This window comes from Salvelinus alpinus, chromosome 19 (genome assembly GCF_045679555.1).
Source record: "Salvelinus alpinus chromosome 19, SLU_Salpinus.1, whole genome shotgun sequence".
NCBI lineage: Eukaryota > Metazoa > Chordata > Actinopteri > Salmoniformes > Salmonidae > Salvelinus > Salvelinus alpinus.
In genome coordinates this window covers 48,814,610-48,835,893 of record NC_092104.1, presented here as the reverse complement: position 1 = coordinate 48,835,893, position 21,284 = coordinate 48,814,610, and the positions used below count along the sequence as shown (strand labels likewise).

At 45.4% G+C, this 21,284-nt stretch overlaps 2 protein-coding genes across 7 annotated transcripts in view; one reads left to right on the top strand and one right to left on the bottom strand.

Annotated features, from left to right (window-relative positions):
• Window positions 1-6,590, bottom strand: part of kiaa0825 (KIAA0825 ortholog) — a 155,898-nt gene extending 149,308 nt beyond the window's left edge. For all 4 annotated transcript variants that reach the window (XM_071353902.1, XM_071353903.1, XM_071353904.1 and 1 more), the window contains exons 1-2: window positions 6,493-6,590; window positions 918-1,053 (exon numbers count right to left, since the gene is read on the bottom strand). In XM_071353902.1, coding sequence (XP_071210003.1) covers window positions 918-1,048 — 131 coding nt within the window. In that variant the 5' untranslated portion in view covers window positions 1,049-1,053; window positions 6,493-6,590. The remainder of the gene's footprint in view (window positions 1-917; window positions 1,054-6,492) is intronic.
• A 259-nt stretch (window positions 6,591-6,849) lies between these two features.
• slf1 (SMC5-SMC6 complex localization factor 1) overlaps window positions 6,850-21,284 on the top strand; it is a 35,554-nt gene continuing 21,119 nt past the window's right edge. The window contains exons 1-14 of one of the 3 annotated variants that reach the window (XM_071353900.1): window positions 6,850-7,121; window positions 7,456-7,591; window positions 8,123-8,201; window positions 8,769-9,000; window positions 11,396-11,549; window positions 11,654-11,788; window positions 11,950-12,006; window positions 12,441-12,587; window positions 12,679-12,845; window positions 14,750-14,881; window positions 15,027-15,168; window positions 15,575-15,746; window positions 15,974-16,119; window positions 16,442-16,584. In XM_071353900.1, the coding sequence (XP_071210001.1) occupies window positions 7,108-7,121; window positions 7,456-7,591; window positions 8,123-8,201; window positions 8,769-9,000; window positions 11,396-11,549; window positions 11,654-11,788; window positions 11,950-12,006; window positions 12,441-12,587; window positions 12,679-12,845; window positions 14,750-14,881; window positions 15,027-15,168; window positions 15,575-15,746; window positions 15,974-16,119; window positions 16,442-16,584 (1,856 nt within the window). In that variant the 5' untranslated portion in view covers window positions 6,850-7,107. The remainder of the gene's footprint in view (window positions 7,122-7,455; window positions 7,592-8,122; window positions 8,202-8,768; window positions 9,001-11,395; window positions 11,550-11,653; window positions 11,789-11,949; window positions 12,007-12,440; window positions 12,588-12,678; window positions 12,846-14,749; window positions 14,882-15,026; window positions 15,169-15,574; window positions 15,747-15,973; window positions 16,120-16,441; window positions 16,585-21,284) is intronic. The other 2 variants (XM_071353899.1, XM_071353898.1) reach the window with 2 other exon arrangements.

The window sequence follows — 21,284 nt, the reverse complement described above, 5'->3', positions numbered from 1 at the left end:
GAATAAGTGTGCACTTTGGTTTCCATTGGGCTGTCCATTATTGTTACATTGTCCGTTGGTGCGTGAGTACCTGTGCTTTGTGTTTTGGCTTCGTGCCATTGTCGATTGCGCAGATGATTACAGGTATCGTCCCGTGTGTTAATCATTGTGCCTGTGTGTTATTTATTCGAGGTACTTCTCGCTCTTTTGTTTGGGTTTCAATCCTGTGTTTTGTAACGTGTTTGTTTGCCCTTCGTTCCCGTAATTTGGGTAGAATAAAAAAAACTATTACGCATTCCTACGTCTGTCTCCCGATCCTTCATGCCAACGTGACAGACAAGAACTGGGACATCTCAGCTCAAAACTGTGTGTGTGTGTACGTGGGTGTATGTGTTTGTACGTGTGTGTACGAGTGTGTATGAGTGAGTCCCTGTCTGTCTGCCTATGTGTGTAGTGCCTGTGTCCAAACTCTCGAGTTTCACCTCCTGTCAGAAAAACTTTGACATTAAGAAAACCTCAGTGTGGAATAGACGTATCCTCGGGGCAACCCATCAACCAAAAAAGATTCTCGGGATGACACGCTCCTTTCTCTACCAAGCATCCCATTCTACCAAGCATCCCACCAGGTGGCATGTTGCCCAACTTTGCCCACATCCGCTGCTGCATAGAGCCTACGCTGACTGTGCTCACATTCCCATAGAATCCCTTGTGCCAGGAGTCGTACCTGGGCACATGACCTGACCCGAGTCCATATTCATAACCATCTCAGAGTAGGAGTGGATGATCTAGTATAAGTTGTTATAAGCCTTTTGAATCATAATGAATAAGAAGGGGGGACCTGATCCTAGATCAGCACTCCTACTCTGGAACACTTGGTGTATATACCGGCCGTGTACAAACTCTTGTTCCTAGTTATGGTGGTCCTGAGAGACACTGACCTGCAGGCATTGAGTTTGAGTTTGTCCTCTGTGTCTCGGAGCAGCTGTTGGATATCCAGCTCGCTGGGAAGCCCAGGAAGCAGGAGCTCTACAAAGGCATGATCCTGTGGAAGGTCCCCCTGCCATTCCATCCTGCCTGGGGCACAGCGAGAGAGAAGGAGGAGAGTGAGAACGAACGGATAATAATGGAAAATGTATTTTCTCACAAAAACAACAAACAAGACGTTGTCAGTATCACAGACTAAAAATGCTTTCGTTCAATGGATGTTTTTCTTGGAGAAAAAAAATCAATAGGTCTCTTGTTTAGCTCTTATTGAATGCATTATGTACACAGTAAATAATGAATGTACCAAAATGAAGCCATCACATTTTAAGATATTTTATCAAATAGACCATGGATGGACCCCCTCCAAACACACGCGCGCACACACACGCGCACACACACCGCCACAGCATATGAGACATGGTAATTTGATTTCTCCTCGAACAAGATTGTTATCAGGAGCCGTAAATCAACTGCACCTGAAACAAGAGGCAACTTAAATATGTTCCGCCACATCCCTCTCCTCTGTTCCACTTACAGTAGGGGGACCCCTGATCAAAATGCATAGCTTCTAAGTATTATCAGACAGTGACACTACAACCAGTTAACGTAAAAAAGGTAAATAAATAACTAACAAGAAAGGGGACTCTTCACTGCAGGCTTAAATAAATAATCCATCTCGGTTCACCTCAGTATGACGCCCCCTTGGTGCTTAACACATCCTCGAACAGCCAATCATGCGCTGGCGGGGCTCGGCCCATATCAACACCGTCATCATGAGTCAAATGGAATGTAATGGAGAGTGTCAGTGTCAATTTGGCTTTCTCACACTCCTCTCCCCTTCATCTGCTGTGATTTTAATAATCCCTGTCAAAGTCCAAACAGCCTGCCGTACGTAGGCCTACCACCCTGACACGCCAGACAGAAAGCTCAACATTCATTTAGCCCGCACAAAGGGAGGCCTGTCCAGCTGGACAAATATTATTTTCTTCACTTGACAGTCTCTGCAGTTAAGCTTGTACTTGATTATTCCCTCCCTCCCTCATCCTCCCCTCACCCCCTCTCCTTCCCCACATCATCATCCGTGCACTCTGTCTGGGAGGGAGTATATAGAGAGACTTCTGGAGACGTGTAGGTTTTCAATCGGCGGATTAGGAACTCGACGGTGTAATCATATGGGAGAGAGCGTGTGTGGCGGAGGCTGGTGATGATAGTGTGTCACACAGGATGTGCATCAACACCCGTGTGTGTGTGCGCGCGTGTGTGTGGTACACGTGAGAGTTAAGGGAGAGTGTCAGGTTCACATTGTCACCACACAGGGCCTCATTAGCAGCGGAAGCAGTAGATATCTTTTGTGTTGTCATTATCTATTTTGAAAGCAGATGTTGAGGAGCCCCAGTGTATTTTTGACTGCTGCCACTGGGTTGACTGGGGCAGACGTATACTCAGAGCACTCAAAGAGAATCTACAGTAGCAGTCTCCTCTCACACAATCCCAGTTAGAGATTGTTCTGAAATATTTAGCAGCTCGTCCCCAGGCTGGCATTTTAAAGCCACTTAGAGCGTGTCAAGTTAAAGTCAACACTGTTTAAAAGAGGGCACCTAACATCCTCTTTTAAAGAAGCAATAAATTAAACACGTACATATTTTGACATTAAAACATTTCAGAAAATGATCTAATGTGTTCTCAGAAGCAGCTATGAAAACACTGTAACTGTGCTTCACAAGGCCTCAAAATACAGTTAGAAATTGAGTTGATTCATGTTCCCCATTATTTCTCCCTTGCATTCATTTGATTGTCTACCTACTACCGAATTTATGCTTAAACGTTACCTATATGCCGTGGAAATATCTAAGTAGGCCTATTTGTAGGCTGCTATTACATAGCATCAAAGTAGGCTAAATGGAATTAAAATCAGTCGTTATAGTGTTTGGAGAAGCAGCTTATTAACCTTTATTTAACTAGGCAAGTCAGTTAAGAACAAATTCTTATTTACAATGACGGTCACGACCGGCCAAACCCTAACCCGGACGACGCTGAGCCAATTTTGCGCCGCCCTATGGGACTCCCAATCACGGTAGGTTGTGATACAGCCTGAAATAGAACCAGGGTCTGTAGTGACGCCTCTAGCACTGAGATGCAGTGCCGGGAGCCCGGGAGCCCGGGAGCCCGAGTGCCTAGAGTCGAGGTGCCAAGTTTGGCACAGGGGTATAGATTATAAATTTAAGAATTGTGTATTTTTTTGAGTTGATGGATTTTATGGGCTATTTGGTTCTGTGCTGATAATTTAGCTTGCGAATGTCATTCCACTGATTAAGAGTGTCATACTGTGAAGTATTTTAGAGAGATGGGAGTTGGTATGATCAAAGAAAATGATCATACAGAAGTGGCGCTCCTAGTGGCCGAGTACTATAATGCAGGCAAACTTAAATGGGTTTTTCCTCTTTTCTACCAGCATGTCACATGTGCACCCAGAGGAAAAAAACCTCTAGATCACCTTTACTCCACACACAGAGACTCGTACAAAGCTCTCCCTCACCCTCCATTTGGCAAATCTGACCATAATTCTATCCTCCTGATTCCTGCTTACAAGCAAAAACTAAAGCAGGAAGTACCAGTGACTCGCTCAATACAGAAGTGGTGAGATGCTGATGCTACGCTACAGGACTGTTTTGCTAGCACAGACTGGAATATGTTACAGGATTCATCCAATGGCATTGAGGAATATACCACCTCAGTCACCGGCATCATCAATAAGTGCATCGATGACGTTGTCCCCACAGTGACCGTACGTACGTACATACATATCCAAACCAGATTGATTGAATCCTACTCCACCGGCTCTGGCGCTCGTTGGATGTGGCAGGGCTTGAAAACTATTACGAACGACAAAGGGAAATCCAGTCGCGAGCTGCCCAGTGACGCGAACATACCACACGAGCTAAATGCCTTCATGTTCGCTTCGAGGCAAGCAACACTGAAGCATGCATGAGAACACCAGCTGTTCCGGACGACTGTGTGATCATTCTCTCCGTGCCGATGTGAGCAAGACCTTTAATTAAACAGGACAAAATTCACAAAGCCGTGGGTCCAGCCGGATTAGCAGAAAAGGTACTCAAAGCATGCGCGGACCAACTGGCAAGTGTCTTCCCTGAAATGTTCAACCTCTCCCTGACCAAGTCTGTAATGCCTGCATGTTTCAAACTGACCACCATAGTCCTTGTACCCAAGAAAGCAAAAGTAACCAGCCTAAATTATTACCGCTCTGTAGCACTCACGTTGGTAACCATGAAGTGCTGGTTGGTCATGGCTCACATCAGCACCATCATGCCGGAAACCCTAGACCCACTCCAATTCGCATACCACCCCAACAGATCAACAGATGACGCAATCTCAATCGCAGTCCACACTTCCCTTTCCCACCTGGACAAAAGAAACACCTATGTAAGAATGCTGTTCATTGACTGCAGCTCAGCGTTCAACACAATACTGCCCACAAAGCTCATCACTAAGCTAAGTACCCTGGGAATAAACACCTTCCCCTGCAACTGGATCCTGGACTTCCTGATGGGTCGTCCCCAGGTGATAAGGGTAGTCAACAACACATCTGCCACGCTGATCCTCAACACCGGGGCCCCTCAGCGGTGCGTGCTTTGTCCCCTCCTGTACTCCCTGTTCACCCACGAATGCGTGGCCAGGCACGACTCCAACACCATCATTAACTTTGCTGATGACACAATAGGGTCCACCGACAACGATGAGACAGCCTATAGGGAGGAGGTCAGAGACCTGGAAGTGTGGTGCCAGGATAATAACCTCTCCCTCAATGTGAGCATACAAAGGAGCTGATCATGGAATATAGGAAAAGGAGGGCCGAACAGGTCTCCATTAACATCGACAGGGCTGAAGTGGAGCGTGTCGAGAGTTTCGTGGTGTCCACATCACCAACGAACTATCATGGTCCAAACATACCAAGACAGTTGTGAAGAGTGCACGACAAAACCTTTTTCTCCCCCAGGAGACAAAAAAAAGTTTGGCATGGGTCCCCAGATCCTCAAAAATGTATACAGCTGCACAATCGAGAGCATCCTGATTGGTTGCATCACAGCCTGGAATGGCAACTGCTCGGCATCTGACCGTAAGGCGCTACAGAGAGTAGTGCGTACGGCCCAGTACATCACTGGGGCCAAGCTTCCTGACATCCAGTACCTATATACAAGGCGGTGTCAGAGGAAGGCCCAAAAAATGGTCAAAGACTCCAGTCACCCAAGTCATAGACTATTCTCTCTGCTACCGCACGGCAAGCGGTACCGGAGCACCAAGTCTAGGTTCAAAAGGCTCCTTAACAGCCTCTAACACCAAACCATAAGACTGCCGAACAATTAATCAAATGGCTATCGGGGGCTAATTGCATTGACCCCCCCCCCCCCCTTTATTTTTACACTGCTGCTACTTGCTGTTTATTATCTATGCATAGTCACTTTACCTCTACCAACATGTACAAATTACCTTGACTAAACTATCCCCGCACATTGACCCAGTACCGGTACCCCTGTAGATAGCCTCATTATTGTTATTTTATTGTGTTACTTAATTTTTAAAATATATTTTAGTTTATTTAATAAATATTTTCTTAACTCTATTTTCTTAAAACTGCATTGTTGGTTAAGGGCTTGTAAGTAAGCATTTCACGGGAAAGGTGAAATTTGTGAACATTGGTGAACATTTCATTTGATAAGCTATGGCCTACAGTGTTTTTTTTTTTTTTACAACATTGTGAACCAATAATTGAGTTAAACGAACTTATATTTTGGGTTCTGATGGGGTAAGACAGTTGAACTAAGCTCATGAGGCTTTTATGTTATATTCTTCAATAACTAATGGCTATAATTAATTTAAAAGTCTAAAAATGGATGCACTAATGCCAGATTGCACCCTTAACAGTTTAGCCTATCTCTATTAGCTCACATGTGAGGTCAGAGCCGAATAATAGAACGGCCTGCAAACACTTTTGCCTGTTATAAGTGTCAGGTTTAGATACAACAAAACACAAATTAGAAGCTATAAAGTACTGATGGCTTTTAATCAATTTCTTTGTTACAAAGAGACAGCCATCAATATCATAATCCCATTAGGCTACTTCTTCAAAATCCCCTATCTAGTAGTTTACAGCTGTGAGCCTATTTCAAGTCAATGAGGCAATATAGTGAAAATAGGCATACAAAGCCCAATGAAACCTTATTTCTTCTCCTAAATCTTCATTTAATAAACGGACCATGGGTACAGTCAGAGGCATATATTTCGCTTGTCTCAGCCTGTCATGTTGTCCCTTGGTCTCATTGATTGGTGTAGCCATACCAGAAATAGAATTGGATACATTACAGACTAACGTTACTCTGCATTGGCCAAAAGAGCTTAAAACGATTAACAATCCTGCATGCTGAAGATACACAACCTATTAACGTTTTTGAACGCCTACAAGGCTATGAAAACGTTTGAAATATACATATAAATAGACGATAGGCTACACACCTCTCGATCAGAGCGTTTTGTTTGCAGTCAATGAAAATCTGTTACAATCTGCTCCATTGTAACTAATCTGAATTATCCACAAAGCGTCTGTAACAACCACCCGGAAGCAACCAAGGGAAAACTTCCGCCAGTCGGAATGCTCCAAGTTTCAGGCATGATAGAGGGGGATTTTGGTTAATATTGTTTTATATTCAATGGTTTTGAGACGTGATACCCATGCACAATTGAATTTGTTATGAAATCCATAATTTAGGAATTTTCTTCTCATTAATGAAATCATGCAATGTTAAAATAATGTGTGTTTAAAAAAAACATGTGTCGTGTATCCCCCCACTAGTGCAGTTTACTCTCAAGATAGGAGTGTTTTCTACTTAGCACAAGGGTGGCAAAACAACTATATTTTGCTCAGTGATAGTCCAATATGTAGCTAGTTTATTAACCAATATGCACGATTTAATTGTAGTTTCGATAAATATAGCAACATGTTGTTGAATGAATCAAATGCCAGTCTAGAGAAATAAAATATTGACGGCTCGCAAAATGGTATCGACTGTCAAGTCTGGTCATGGCGTCTGAATTTTGGCGCTAGCTAGATAGCGTCAGTGTGGACGTCACATGCACAAGCCAAGGTACTTTAACGTTATCGTTATATTGTTTTTAGTTAAACACTAACCTAACTAATACTTACTAGATAGCTACTGTACAGTGTTTAGCTAGCCAGTCTTACTGACATATCCAGGGATTTAATGAAAGTGCAATATGAACTTCCCTCGGGCGTTCTATTGGTTTCTACATCATGCTGAAATTCCATTGACGTCCTCCGCTAGCTAGCTAACTGGCTAGTTATCTGCAGTTCAGATACCCATTGAAAACGTGTGTTGCAAAAGTAAACGACAGTCTTGCTGACTTGCTCTACTGTTATTTCTACTCAAGCAAAGCATGACTTAATTTATAGTAGACTAGTTTTCATTTGTTGTCTTTTATCAGGATGGTGGACACCAAGCATGTGTTCCAAGTGTCTGGGTTCAAGAATCTTCAGAAGAAGGGAAAGTTGCTCCACGGAATCATTCAACTGGGTGGAAAGTACATTGGTGGCTCTGTAAGTGTTGACATCATAGCTACAGGCTTTCACTCTCAACCCTCATTCTCCCTTTATAAGCGGGATAATCGCACCAAAGGCCAGGCTGTGAGACAGCCATTATGAGAGCTGGATGGCACCTGTCACTGTCAAGACAGTTCATTGAGGAAAAGATTAACAGTGGGTGATTAGTCCTGAAAAATGACCTTAATTGGTTTCTGATGTTGGGATGTATTTTTGACTCTGTCATTTTATCCTTGCCCTCAATTGGCTCTTATTATAGTTACTGTACATTTGCCTCCAGTCTCAGGGGCACACAATGTGCTGCAAAGTTCGTATCCCTTTATCCCCTCCACGACTCTGCAGGAAGGTCACAGCAAGAACGGTCACTGGTCAGTTTAGAACTTTAGTTGCTGACCTTTTGGTGTCCGTTGTTTTAGTTTCTATGTACTAGGACTATATCAAATGAGTTGGCCGACCACATAGGATATTTTCAATGCCACCAAAACATTCCGTTTTATTTAGATGGTTTGCCTTGTGTTGATCTTCCAGGTTTATAAAGACGGAACTACCCATCTGATTGTCACCCGTGAGCTGCCGAGTGAGAAGTTCATGGCAGCCTGTGCAGGAGGTAAGTGATGATGAACGTAGGCGTTACACTTCCTAGGTGTTACATGAACTGAGTGTACAAAACATTAGGAACACTTGCACTTTCCATGACAGACTGGCCAGGTGAAAGTTACTGATCCCTTATTGAATGGGCAACACAACATATTTAGATGCTTTTAAGTGGGGTATGGTAGTAGGTGCCAGGTGCAGCGCTGCTGGGTTTTTCACGCTCTACAGTTTCCTGTGTGTATCAAGAATGGTCCACCGCCCACTGAACATCCAGCCAACTTGACACAACTGTGGGGATCATTGGAGTCAACATGGGCCAGCGTCCCTGTGGAACGCTTTCGTCACCTTGTAGTCCATGCCCCTACGAATTGAGGCTGTTCTGAGGGCAAAAGGGGGTGCCACTCAAGATTAGGACGGTGTTCCTAATGTTTTGTACACAGTGTATTAGGTAGCAAGTCTTGACAAAGTCAGCTTGTACAGACTATATAGGGATTCCACAGCTTGATACTCTCATGGACCTTTCAGAAGTAGTGTTTTTATTGTTCTGTGGTGTTTGTCGTTTCTCTTCCCTCTCTGTCAGGCAAATGGATCGTGACTCCAGAATATATTTTTGACTCTGTTAAGAATGGTTCGTGGCTGCCAGAGGGGCCCTATGAGTTGGACATTGTCTCCAAGGGGGGAGTCCCTGGGGCCTCTAACCCAGTGAAGGTGTGGAGGGAGAGGGTGACCAGCAGGGCCATGGCTGGGGCCTTCGAGAGCTGGAGGGTCCTCCTGATGGTCAATGAGCCTACTCGCAGAGACATGCTCAGAAGGTGGTCTTTAGAATTGTAGTGGGCAGTAATATGACGTGTGTGTGTGTATATATATAAACATGTTTGTCTGACTCCATAAAGATAATTAGCCATATGCAAGAGACTATGCTTGAGTTACAGTAATAGACAATGAAGAAAGGTCTGAGAATGGAATTCTAAATACATGTGTATTTAATGAATTTGGAAAATGAATGGATTCACTTTCAAGGCAAAGCTTAAGTTACAAGCATTAGAAGGCATTCCAAGCATATGCAGTGCATTCTGAAAGTATTCAGACACCTTGACTTTTTCCACATTTTGTTACGTTACAGCCTTATTCTACAATTTATTAAATTGTTTTTTCCCCCCTCATCAATCTACACACAATACCTCATAATGACAAAGCAAAAAAAATGTAGATGTTTTTGCACATTTATATAAAAAAATATAAAACTAAAATATTGCTTTTACAAAAATATTCAGACCCTTTACTCAGTACTTTAAAACACCCGTGGCGGCAATTACATCCTTGAGTCTTCTTAGGTATGACACTACAAGCTTGGCACACCTGTGTTTGGGGAGTTTATCCCATTCTTCTCTGCAGATCCTCTCAAGCTCTGTCAGGTTAGATGGGGAGCGTCGCTGCACAGCTGTTATCAGGTCTCCAGAGATGTTCGATTGGGTTCATGTCCGGGCTCTGGTCGGGCCTCTCAAGGACATTCCGAGACTTGTCCAGGAGACACTCCTGCGTTGTCGTGTTGGAAGGTGAACCTTCTCCCCAGTCTGAGGTCCTGAGCGCTCTGGAGCAGGTTTTCATCAAGGATCTCTCTGTACTTTGCTCTGTTCATCTTTCCCTCGACCCTGACAGTCTCCCAGTCCCTGCCACTGAAAAACATCCCCACGGCATGATGGTGCCACCACCATGCTTCACCGCAGGGATGGTGCTAGGTTTCCTCCAGACATGATGCTTGGCATTCAGGCCAAAGAGTTCAATCTTGGTTTCATCAGACCAGAGAATCTTGTTTTTCATGGTCTGAGAGTCCTTTAGGTGCCCTTTAGGCAAACTCCAAGCGGGCTGTCATGTCCCTTTTACTGAGGTGTGGCATCCATTTGGCCACTCTACCATACAGGCCAGATTGGTGGAGTGCTGCTGAGATGGTTGGCCTTCTGGAGCTCTGACAGAGTGGCCATCGGGTTCTTGGTCACCTCCCTGATCAAGGCCCTTCTCCCCCGGTTGCTTGGTTTGGCTGGTTAGCCAGCTCTAGGAAGCGTCTTGGTGGTTCCAACCTTCTTCCATTTAAGAATGATGGAGGCCACTGTGTTCTTGGGGACCTTCAGTGCTGCAGATCTGTGCCTCGACACAATGCTGTCTCGGAGCCTTACGGACATTTCCTTTGACTTCATGGCTTGGTCATGCACTACCAGCTGTTGGACCTTTATATAGACAGGTGTGTGCCTTTCCAAATCATGTCCAATCAATTGAATTTACCACAGATGGACTCCAATCAAGTTGTAGAAACATCTCAAGAATGATCATTGGAAACAGGATGCACATGAGCTCAATTTTGAGATAAAAAAAAATATATATTTTAGAATAAGGCTGTAACGTAGCAATGTGTGGAAAAAGTCAAGGGGTCAGAATACTTTCCCAAAGGCACTGTAGATCATAAGGTTAACTTACAGGACAGAGCATGAACAAAGAGATGCCCTCTAGGCCAGATGCCTAGGAAATGAGAACATGCAACCTTCCTCCATGGACTGGATACAGGATAAGAGAGAACAAAGGCATTCGTTTCCATTTATAACATCTGAAGGTGTAACCTTTCAACCCGAAACAAACCACCATTGACTAATCAAACGATACCAAGTTTACAGTAACCTAAACACTCCCAGGCCCAATCTCCACAGGGTGTCACAGCATGTAAGAGCTTGTGCGGCGGATGAGACCAATGTAAATAAGACAGAATTCCTGAGAAGACAATAGAACTCCTTTGCATGATAGTGTAATTCAGAGGTCACACTGTACAGATACAAGTAAGAGATCATACATCCGTATAGATAGCATCAGTTATTCTCAGTGAACAAGCTACAGATAGAGACCAAGCATAGAATAATGCTATATTATCCATCACACTAGTCCTCTGGATACTGTAACATAGAGATACATTTTGGCCCCTCAGAGGGGGAAGGGCTGACTAGCCCTTGGGCATTGACCTTTTTGTTCCTGTCACATTTTCCATGCAGCTCCAGATGACAAAAATTAGGGCCAAGCCTACAGAATTGACCTCAAACCTCATGCTTAGACATGTAAATGATGCATTTCTTGTCGTCTCAAACACGTTGTGTACTGTATTTGTTACATCAAATATCAGACACACCTGTCACTTAATTTATCATGAACATATCTTTTTTTCAGAATCCTAAAAGCTGGGAAGGCCAATGTGTACTCGTACCCTCCTCCCTCCCATGCTGACGTGACACACGTGTTGACAAAACATGTCGCAGAGCATGCGAAGGCCCACAATGCACCATGCTACTCCATAGAACACATGGCCCTGCATCTTTTTGGGGTAAATGTCTATGTAGATGTCGGCTGATTAGCTTAATTAACAATTACGCCCAGTGAAAGGCTCGTATAATAAGGCTCAATCTAAGTGCTCTGTCTTGTCTTCAGGAGAACGTGTGTTCTGATATGGGTTTAACCTGGACAGAGGGACAGCCAGAGGAGACACAGGAGGCCAGTGAAGCTCTCTCCACAGACTTTTCAGAGCTGGAGAGCGAGGCCAGGGACTACATCTCTCAAATAGGGGTGAGGGGCAGGTCTTTTCAAATCCGTCTACGTTTAGCAATGAAGCGCAAGGTTTCCAATCATTGTTTTTCTGGGCGAAAGCTCGTGTCAGTCGTACAACTTTTTCAGTCGTTATTTTAATGACTGCATGTGTGACATTGTGGATGGCTCGTTTCATGCAGGAGCGGAAAAGACTCCCAGATATCCTGAGCTACTATGCCCCTGGACCGTACGCTCAGGTATGCAGATCTGCTCGAAGCGTAGTAATACATCTACCATACATGCATATTATACAACTGTAAAATGAGTGTGTGACGCGTCAAAGAAGATCAGGTCATTCAATTTCCTTTATGTCAGGCGCCTCACTGAAAGGTGACATTTTGTGCATAGACGCATCATATCCGGGTCACCTGATTTAACCAATGCTGTCAGTTGATTGGTGAAGCGTGATTGGCAGACCTATTAAAGGTAGTCTCTCACTGTCCCTCCGGTGCCTTCCCAAGTGGATTTTCTTCCGATTGCTATTATAAACGGCCATGTAGTTCTTTTTCACATTTCCTAAGTTCATATTTAAGTAGGCAATAGATGACAGTTACCGAGATGACCTGATGAACTTCTGACGTCCTTCTCTTTCTCTGCTCACGCCGTTGTCCATCTCTCTATTTTTTTGTAGACTGCTGTAGCCAACTTCAGCAACGTGCAGAGCCTCACTGAGTGTGGTTTATTCAACCAAGCCCTAGAGGAGCTCCAGTTGTACCTGCTGCCAGGGCAGCTCCCCCCAGCCCCATTCCTGCAGCCCCTCATGCGTCACGCTCTCCACGTAAAGACCACACAAACTGTTTGTTGTCCATTGTCAAAAAAATCGAAACCTGATTCCCTGGCTACTCATAGCTCCTCTTTCCCCCATCCAGGGGGATGCCAAGCCTTTTTTTCTCAGCGAGTTCCGCACGGTTCTCCACAGCATCCTGAGGAACAACCCTCCCTGGGGTTCTCCAGCTAGCGGGACATTCTTCATGAAGGTGCTACAGTGTCCCCAGTGTCGAAAAGGAGTCTGGCCCCTTTTGGAGACATCACTCAGGTATAGAACACTAGAGAGACACTTATACAAAGGCCATAAACTGTATGTCCCAATAACCTCTGTTCAAAAGATAATTTTAATATGAGATACCCAAGTCTCCTGTGTTTTCATGGGCCATCTGCAATTCTACTATATCCATCTCTCTTTTTTACATACACTGCCGGTTTAAGGTTTTAGAACACCTACTCATTCAAGGTTTTTTTCTACATTGTAGAATAATAGTGAAGACATCAAAACTATGAAATAACACATATGGAATCATATAGTAACCAAAAAAGTGTTAAACAAATCAAAATATATTTCATATTTGAGATTCTTCAAATAGCCACCCTTTGCCTTGACGACAGCTTTGCACACTCTTGGCATTCTCTCAATCAGCTTTACCTGGAATGCTTTTCCAACGGTCTTGAAGAAGTTCCCACATATGCTGAGCACTTGTTGGCTGCTTTTTCTTCACTCTACGGTCCAACTCATCCCAAACCTTCTCAGTTTGGTTGATGTCGGGAGTTTGTGGAGGCCAGGTCATCTGATGCAGCGCTCCATCGCTCTCCTTCTTGGTAAAATAGCCCTTATACAGCCTGGAGGTGTGTTGGGTCATTGTCCTGTTGAAAAACAAATGATAGTCCTACTAAGCCCAAACCAGATGGGATGGCGTATCGCTGTGGTAGCCATGTTGGTTAAGTGTGCCTTGAATTCTAAATAAATCACAGACAGTGTCACTAGCAAAGCACCCCCACACCAGAACATCTCACTTCACGGTGGAAAATACACATGCGGAGATCATCCGTTCACCTACACCGCGTCTCACAAAGACACAGCGGTTGGAACAAACAAATCTCCAATTTGAACTCCAGACCAAAGGACAAATTTCCACCCGTCTAATGTCCATTGCTCGTGTTTCTTGGCCCAAGCAAGTCTCTTCTTCTTATTGGTGTCTTTTAGTAGTGGTTTCTTTGCAGCAAATCGACCATGAAGGTCTGATTCACGCAGTCTCCTCTGAACAGTTGATGTTTTACTTGAACTCTGTGAAGCATTTATTTGGGCTGCAATTTCTGAGGCTGGTAACTCTAATGAACTTATCCTCTGCAGCAGGAGTAACTCTGGGTCTTCCATTCCTGTGGCGGTCCTCATGAGAGCCAGTTTCATCATAGCGCTTGATGGTTTTTGCAACTGTACTTGAAGAAACTTTGAAAATTCTTGAACTTTTCCATGTTGACTGACCTTCATGTCTTAAAATAATGATTAGCTGTCGTTTCTCTTTGCTTATTTGAGCTGTTCTTGCCATAATATGGACTTGTTTTTTTACCAAATAGGGCTATCTTCTGTATACCACCCCATACGTTGTCACAACACAACTGATTGGCTCAAACGCATTAAGAAGGAAAGATATTCCACAAATAACTTTTAAGGCACACCTGTTAATTGAAATGCATTCCAGGTGACTACCTCATGAAGCTGGTTGAGAGAATGCCAAGAGTGTGCAAAGCAGTTATCACGGCAATGGGTAGCTATTTGAAGAATCTCAAATATATTTTGATTTGTTTAACACTGTTTTGATTACGACATGATTCTATATGTGTTATTTCATAGTTTTGATGTCTTCACTATTATTCTAGAATGTAGAAAATAGTAAAATAAAGAAAAACCCTTGAATAAGGTGTGCTGGCGACAGTGTCAGCGTGCATGCGCCCGGCCCGCCACAGGAGTCGCTAGAGCGCGATGGGACCCGCACGACGCTGGGCCAATTGTGCGCCACCTCATGGGTCTCCCGGTTGCGGCCGGCTGCGACACAGCCTGGGATCGAATCCGGATCTGTGGTGACACCGCTGCGCCACTCGGGAGGCCATCCTTGTCCTTTTCATGTTGTACCCATCTTCCTCCTTTTGGTGTCTTTGTTTCTCCAGGTTCTGCATGGGTAGCAAGCCTTGTCACTCACTCCCTAGCCCCGCCTCCCCAGAGCTGCTCCGCTTCCATGGTGACCTGCAGGCCTTTATGCTCGAGCTCTTCAAGTGTGACATGCACTCAGCTAACAAAGGGTAATCCCCACCGACGGGACACAGGCATATATTGGCGTAATGTAGAAAACAGCTGTCACTTACTTGAAACAACTTCGATAGTTCTAATCAACGTCATGCACCACAGACACGACACTTGTGGATATTTCAACATGTCTTCCCTCAGAGAGGCGGGAGGCTTGCGGTCGTCCGTCCTCTACAGGGTGTTCTGGAGCTTGTGGGAGCACTCGACGCTGGCCTCCAAGGCCGTGCAGCAGATCGCCCAGCTCCTGGTGCAGGCCTCATTGTGGGAACGCTCTGTCTCTGAGGTAAACCTGGACACGTTCCCAAGTCCCTGTTCCCGTCCTCACCAACATTCCAGTCACATACAGTAGGCCTACATCCCTACATCCATAGTTCAGTTCAAAGTCGATTCTGAACTTGCAGCGCACCATCTAAGGCAGTGGTTCCCAAACTGTGGGGTGCTGTGTCAGCAGGGGAAGTGCAGGGGTCTTTTATTTTAAAGAAATGGGGGGGGGGGACTCATTTCCTCTTGTCATGTTAGTCATTACAGACTTCCAGCATGTTCCCAAATGCTGGAAGGGGGAAACCCCTGATCTAAGGTGTTCCATGTCCAGCACATAACAGGAATTGTAATGGAATCGGGCCCTCACTCTGGTTCAGCTATGTAGCCAACTACCCATCTGTGTCCTTGTGCTGTGGTTGCTTGCGTAGGGTCAGGAGAGGGACTGGGAGAGGGACAGGAGGCAGACGCTGGTGCTGACCCTGCAGGACACGCTGGGCGTGGTGGTGGACTACTGGTGGCAGGAGTACAGCCGCCTCAACCGCAGCCTGGTGGACAAAGGCCTTGAGGACCTGGCTCAACACATCGCCATCCTCTGCCAGGGTACGCTGCACTGCACACAGGTCTGAGGCGCCGTCCCGAGCGGCACTCTGTTCCCGATATAGTACACAACTTTCGCACTACCTGTGGACCCCGGTGAGAGGGAGCGCACTATATAGGGAATCGGGTACCATTCGGGACGCTACCAGTCTGACACACAGCAGCAAAGTTTTAATAATGTGTTCTAACTGATCCTGTGTTGATGTGGAGGGTATTCTTCCTGCCCTCAGACCTGCCCCCAGATGTCCTCCAGACGTTTGTTCCCGGGATGGTCCCAACCAGGCTACGGATGGTCACGGCAGACGCCATCTTTAGGAACGTGTGCTGCAGGAACGGCATCATCATCGGAGCAGAGCCCATCTCGCTAAGGAAGATTGTACGTTTTGGCCAAGTCTACATTAGAATGTGTTTGGTTTCCCCGTCCTGGCTCTTGTGTCCCAGGTGTAGTACTAGTGCAACAGCGGTACAGTGTATTGGACCTCATTTGCACATACAGGCCAGTTATTTTGCTGGGATCAGATTATCCTGCTGCTGTCCTCACTGCTGGGCCTCTCACTGTCACAGCTGCTAACTCTGGTGTCTTTATCCCTCTGTCCAACACACACACACACACACACACACACCTCCTATACTACAGAGGCAGAGTCTCTATAAATACCCTCTCTTCTCCATCTTACTGTGTGTGTGTGTCCTGACAGGTGTCCTCCTACCTGCCAGCCCTGGGGAGGCTGTGTGCGGTCAGGACAGGTGGCTCCAGAGTCCCCCGGGCAGACAGCGGGGGCCCTCGGCCTGGGACTGAACCCACCTCCTGCAGCTGGAGCACCCAGGGGACCGATACAGGGTGAGTCTTTGTGTCTGTGCCCCCGCTGACCACTCCAGTCAGGCTAGAGGGCATACAACCAACCTCCCTGAGGTGAGCAGAGGAGGGAAGGTGTAGAGGGGGGAAAAGGTGTGTGGATGGGAGAGGTGAGAAAGGGAGGAGATGTGGTGAAATGAGGGAAAGGAAGGAGGGAGAACAGGAGGGGGTGAGAGGATGCCATAGGAGAGAAGTGTGTGAGAGAGCAGGTCAGAGTGAGTGTGTCGATGTGGAGTCACATGCCTATGTATCAGAGTTTACAGGAGAGGTGCAGAGAGCAGGTTAGAGCCCCTACAGCTAGGCTTCTCTGGACAGACTGATGGCTCACCTCTCTCCCCTGCCACCCCTCCCCCCCGCGTCATACCAGGCAGCTGCTGCTGTTCAACACCCCGCCGCTGGCACAGACACGGGGAGGCAGGGACCGCTGGGAATGAGGTTCACCTCAAGGCTAGCAGCCCACTCACCGACCAGCCTCGGCCTCTTTTCCACTCACACACTTTATTCACCTTTTTCAATAGGAAATCAAAAGCCGTTTTTTGTTACCTCACCTTACAAAAAGATCTATTTTTCAATGAATAATTGTGTATTTCTCAGAGAGTTGGGGTGAGGGGATTGTATAATATGTATGTTTTGGTTTAGAAAGCTGAGGTAGCATGTGAGTGAGAGGCCATGAATGTGCTTTAATAGATAAAGTGTGTGATGAGGAGAAGTCCCTCTCTCGCTCTCCTAGGCTCTTCCTGTAAGGACAGCTTGCCATCAGGGCACAAGTCCAGACAAAGACTGGCGGGAGGCTCTCCATAATTGAAGCCCTGTTTCCTCCTGCTGGCTTAATCAAGCAGAGCTTATTGCTTTTCTGTTTGAGCCCGTTTGGGTTTGTCATTCTCTGTATCGCTCTCTCGCCCTCTCTCGACACATGTTACTGTAGTCTAGCAGTTAGAGCGTTGGGCCAGTAACCGAAAGGTCGCGGGTTCGAATACCCGAGTCGACAAGTTGAAAAATCTGCTGACGTGTCCTTGAGCTAGGTACTTAACCCTAATTTGCTCCAGGGGCGCCGTACTAATATGGCTGACCCTGTAAAACAACACATTTGTGACAATAAAACATATATTTTTGTATTTATTATTTTACTACAGCACAGTGAATCACAGCATCCCTTAAAGGCATAGTAGGCAGCTTTTTTGGCGACCTGAACAATTTTACGTAGAAATGTGTGTTAAAGTTCTGTTATACACAGCCGCGAGCTGCCTAGTGACACGAGCCTACCAGACGAGCAAAATTGCTTGCCTCGAAGCGAGCATAGAAGTAACACTGAAGCATGCATGAGAGCATCAGCTGTTCTGGACGACTGTGTGATCACGCTCTCCGTAGCCGATGGGAGTAAGACCTTTAAACAGGTCAATATTCACAAGGCCGTGGGGCCAGACGGATTACCAGGACGTGTACTCCGAGCATGCGCTGACCAACTGGCAAGTGTCTTCACTGGCATTTTCAACCTCTCCCTGACTGAGTCTGTAATACCCACATGTTTCAAGCAGACCACCATAGTCCCTGTGCCCAAGAACACTAAGTTAACCTGCCTAAATGACTACCGACCCGTAGCACTCACGTCTGTAGCCATGAAGTGCTTTGAAAGGCTGGTCATGGCTCACATCAACACCGTTATCCCACTCTAAATTTGCATACCGCCCCAACAGATCCACAGATTATGCAATTTCTATTGCACTCCACACTGCCTTTTCCCACCTGGACAAAAGGAACACCTATGTGAGAATGCTATTCATTCTCTACAGCTCAGCGTTCAACACCATCGTGCCCTGAAGGCTCATCACTAAGCTAAGGACCCTGGGACTAAACACTTCCCTCTGCAACTGGATTCTGGAGTTCCTGATGGGCCGCCCCCAAGTGGTAAGGGTAGGTAACAACACATCTGCCACGCTGAACCTGCACGGGGGCCCCTCAGGGGTGCATCCTCAGTCCCCTCCTGTACTCCCTGTTCACCCATGACTGCATGGCCAGGCACGACTCCAACACCATCATTAAGTTTGCAGACGACACAACAGTGGTAGGCCTGATCACCGACAACGACGAGACAGCCTATAGGGAGGAGGTCAGAGATCTGGGCTTGTGGTGCCAGGATAACAACCTCTCCCTCAACGTGATCAAGACAAAGGAGATGATTGTGGACTACAGGAAAAGGAGGACCGAGCACACCCCCATTCTCATCGACGGGGCTGTAGTGGTGCAGGTTGAGAGCTTCAAGTTCCTTAGTGTCCACATCACCAACACACTAACATGGTCCAAACACACCAAGACAGTCGTGAAGAGGGCACGACAATGCCTATTCCCCCTCAGGAGACTGAAAAGATTTGGCATGGGTCCTCAGATCCTCGAAAGGTCTATAGCTGCACCATCGAGAGCATCCTGATTGATTGTATCACTGCCTGGTATGGCAACTGCTCGGCCGCAAGACACTACAGAGGGTAGTGTGTACGGCCCAGTGATGTGCCAAGTTTCCTGCCGTCCAGGACCTCTATACCAGGCGGTCAAAGGAAGTTCCTAAAAATTGTCAGACTCCAGCCACCCTAGTCATAGACTGTTCTCTCTGCTACCGCACAGCAAACAGTACCGGAGCGCCAAGTCTAGGTCCAAAAGGCTTCTTAATCCACCCCCAAGCCATAAGACTCATGAACAGCTAATCTAATGGCTACCCCAACCGCTGTTTTACCCTGCTGCTACTCTCTGGTTATTATCTATGCATAGTCACCTTAACTCTACCTACATGTACATATTACCTCAATTACCTCGACTAACCTCTGTCCCCGCACATTGACTCTGTACCTGTACCCCCTGTATATAGCCTCTCTACTGTTATTTTACTGCTGCTCTTTAACTATGTTTTATTTTTTACTTATCTAATTTTTACTTGACATATATTGTTCTTAACTGTGTTGTTAGTTAAGGGCTTCTAAGTAAGCATTTCACTACACCTGTTTTATTCGGCCCATGTGACAAATAAAATTAGATTCGATTTTCTCATTGAAAGCAAGTCTGAGAAGCGGTAGATCCGTTCTATTTGCACTATTTCTATGCTTCTTGTTAAGTATCATTTTGGTTTGTTTTACTTTCGCTTTTGTACACCAGCTTCAATCAGCTGAAAATAATGTATTTTATTTATTACAAAACATATACACACACAAATGACAGCATACGCACACAAACAACATCATCACACCTGCCCAGACCCACATGCTCACACCATCTCCAGCGCCTGCATCACTCTCCGCCACATGGCCTCAAACTGCACCATTTTGTTTCTCTCAGTAGCCCACCCACTTTGAACATTTGGATAATAAAGCATTGACCTTTCCTTTGTGTTATCAGTAGAGGATTGGTTGATTTCCAGTTAAGTAAGATAAGAGTATCATCCAACCCATCAGGTATCTCACTGCACCCTCATGCCATGCCTTGAACATATGTAGACCGTCAAAGTAAATTTGCATTGTAATACTTCTGACATTCAACTTTCTAGCTGAGCCCATAACTTTTGGACTTGATAACATTCCCAGAAGGCATAGCTTATTGAATCCTTGTTAGTTTTACACTTAAAACGTGACTCTTGCCGTTGTGCTGTAGAATTGGTGAATTTTGTCGCTTGTATAATACATTCTATACATTAGTTTACTTTAGTTTATACTCTATTAAGCGTCCATTTTCGTTAACTGTCATTTTGTTAATGTTCCAACATTCCCTCCATCTTGTACCAATATCAGATATTTTTAATTCATGGGTCCAATATTTTTTTTCTAAGAGGTTGTCAGTTGGATAGGCTCTCTGCAAGGTAAGATATACAAAACCTATCATATGACCATCCTTTTTCGACTCAGTAGTATTCCCTCAAGATTGTCCTGATGTCCCAAACATTTCAAATTGAATTTTCGTGATATGAAAGAGAAGTTGCATGTATTTGAAAATATCTACATTGGTCAGTCCAAAATTGCTTTTTACAATTATTTCCTATTACAAAGTCACTTACGGTTTCTATGCCTTTAGCTGTCCATGTGGACCAATTTATCGGTGAATTCTGAAAAGCTTGCTGGTTTTGTGTTCTACCCGGTAATTAATTGCATACACCTGGTGTCTCAGGTCTAAATCTGTTCCTGATTAGAGGTGAACAATGGGGGGAGGGGGACTGGCTTCGAGGTCCAGCATTGAGTTTGAAGGCTCTACACTATTCATTGCCTGTTTTGTTACATAAACTGAAATTAGGCAAACTTCTTAGAATTTTTGCAAACAGGAAATGGCGGAGCGATTTTTGCCTATTGTACTTTAAAAAATAAATGAATCTGCTTTTTATGATTGAAAAAATAACCATTTAGGCAGCCTCAAATGCAATTTAACAAAAGCAATGTCAGTTGTGGAAGGGTTTTTGATGTTGCTGCCTCTGATTCTGAGGTGATCTTTATCACACCTTGTTGGGTGGAAATGGCACTGGAGAGAGTCTGCTGCCTGTGTGTGTGTGTTTTGTGTTAGTGAATGGCTTATTGTACAATGCCCCCGGGCTTGCAGTGATCCTGCACCCAGAGTGACAGAATGATAATCCTCTATAGTATGGACGATCATAGGGGAATGAGAGGCTCTCTCGCCAAGTCTGTTGCCCGTCTCCCCATGTGGACAGGGTACTTTTT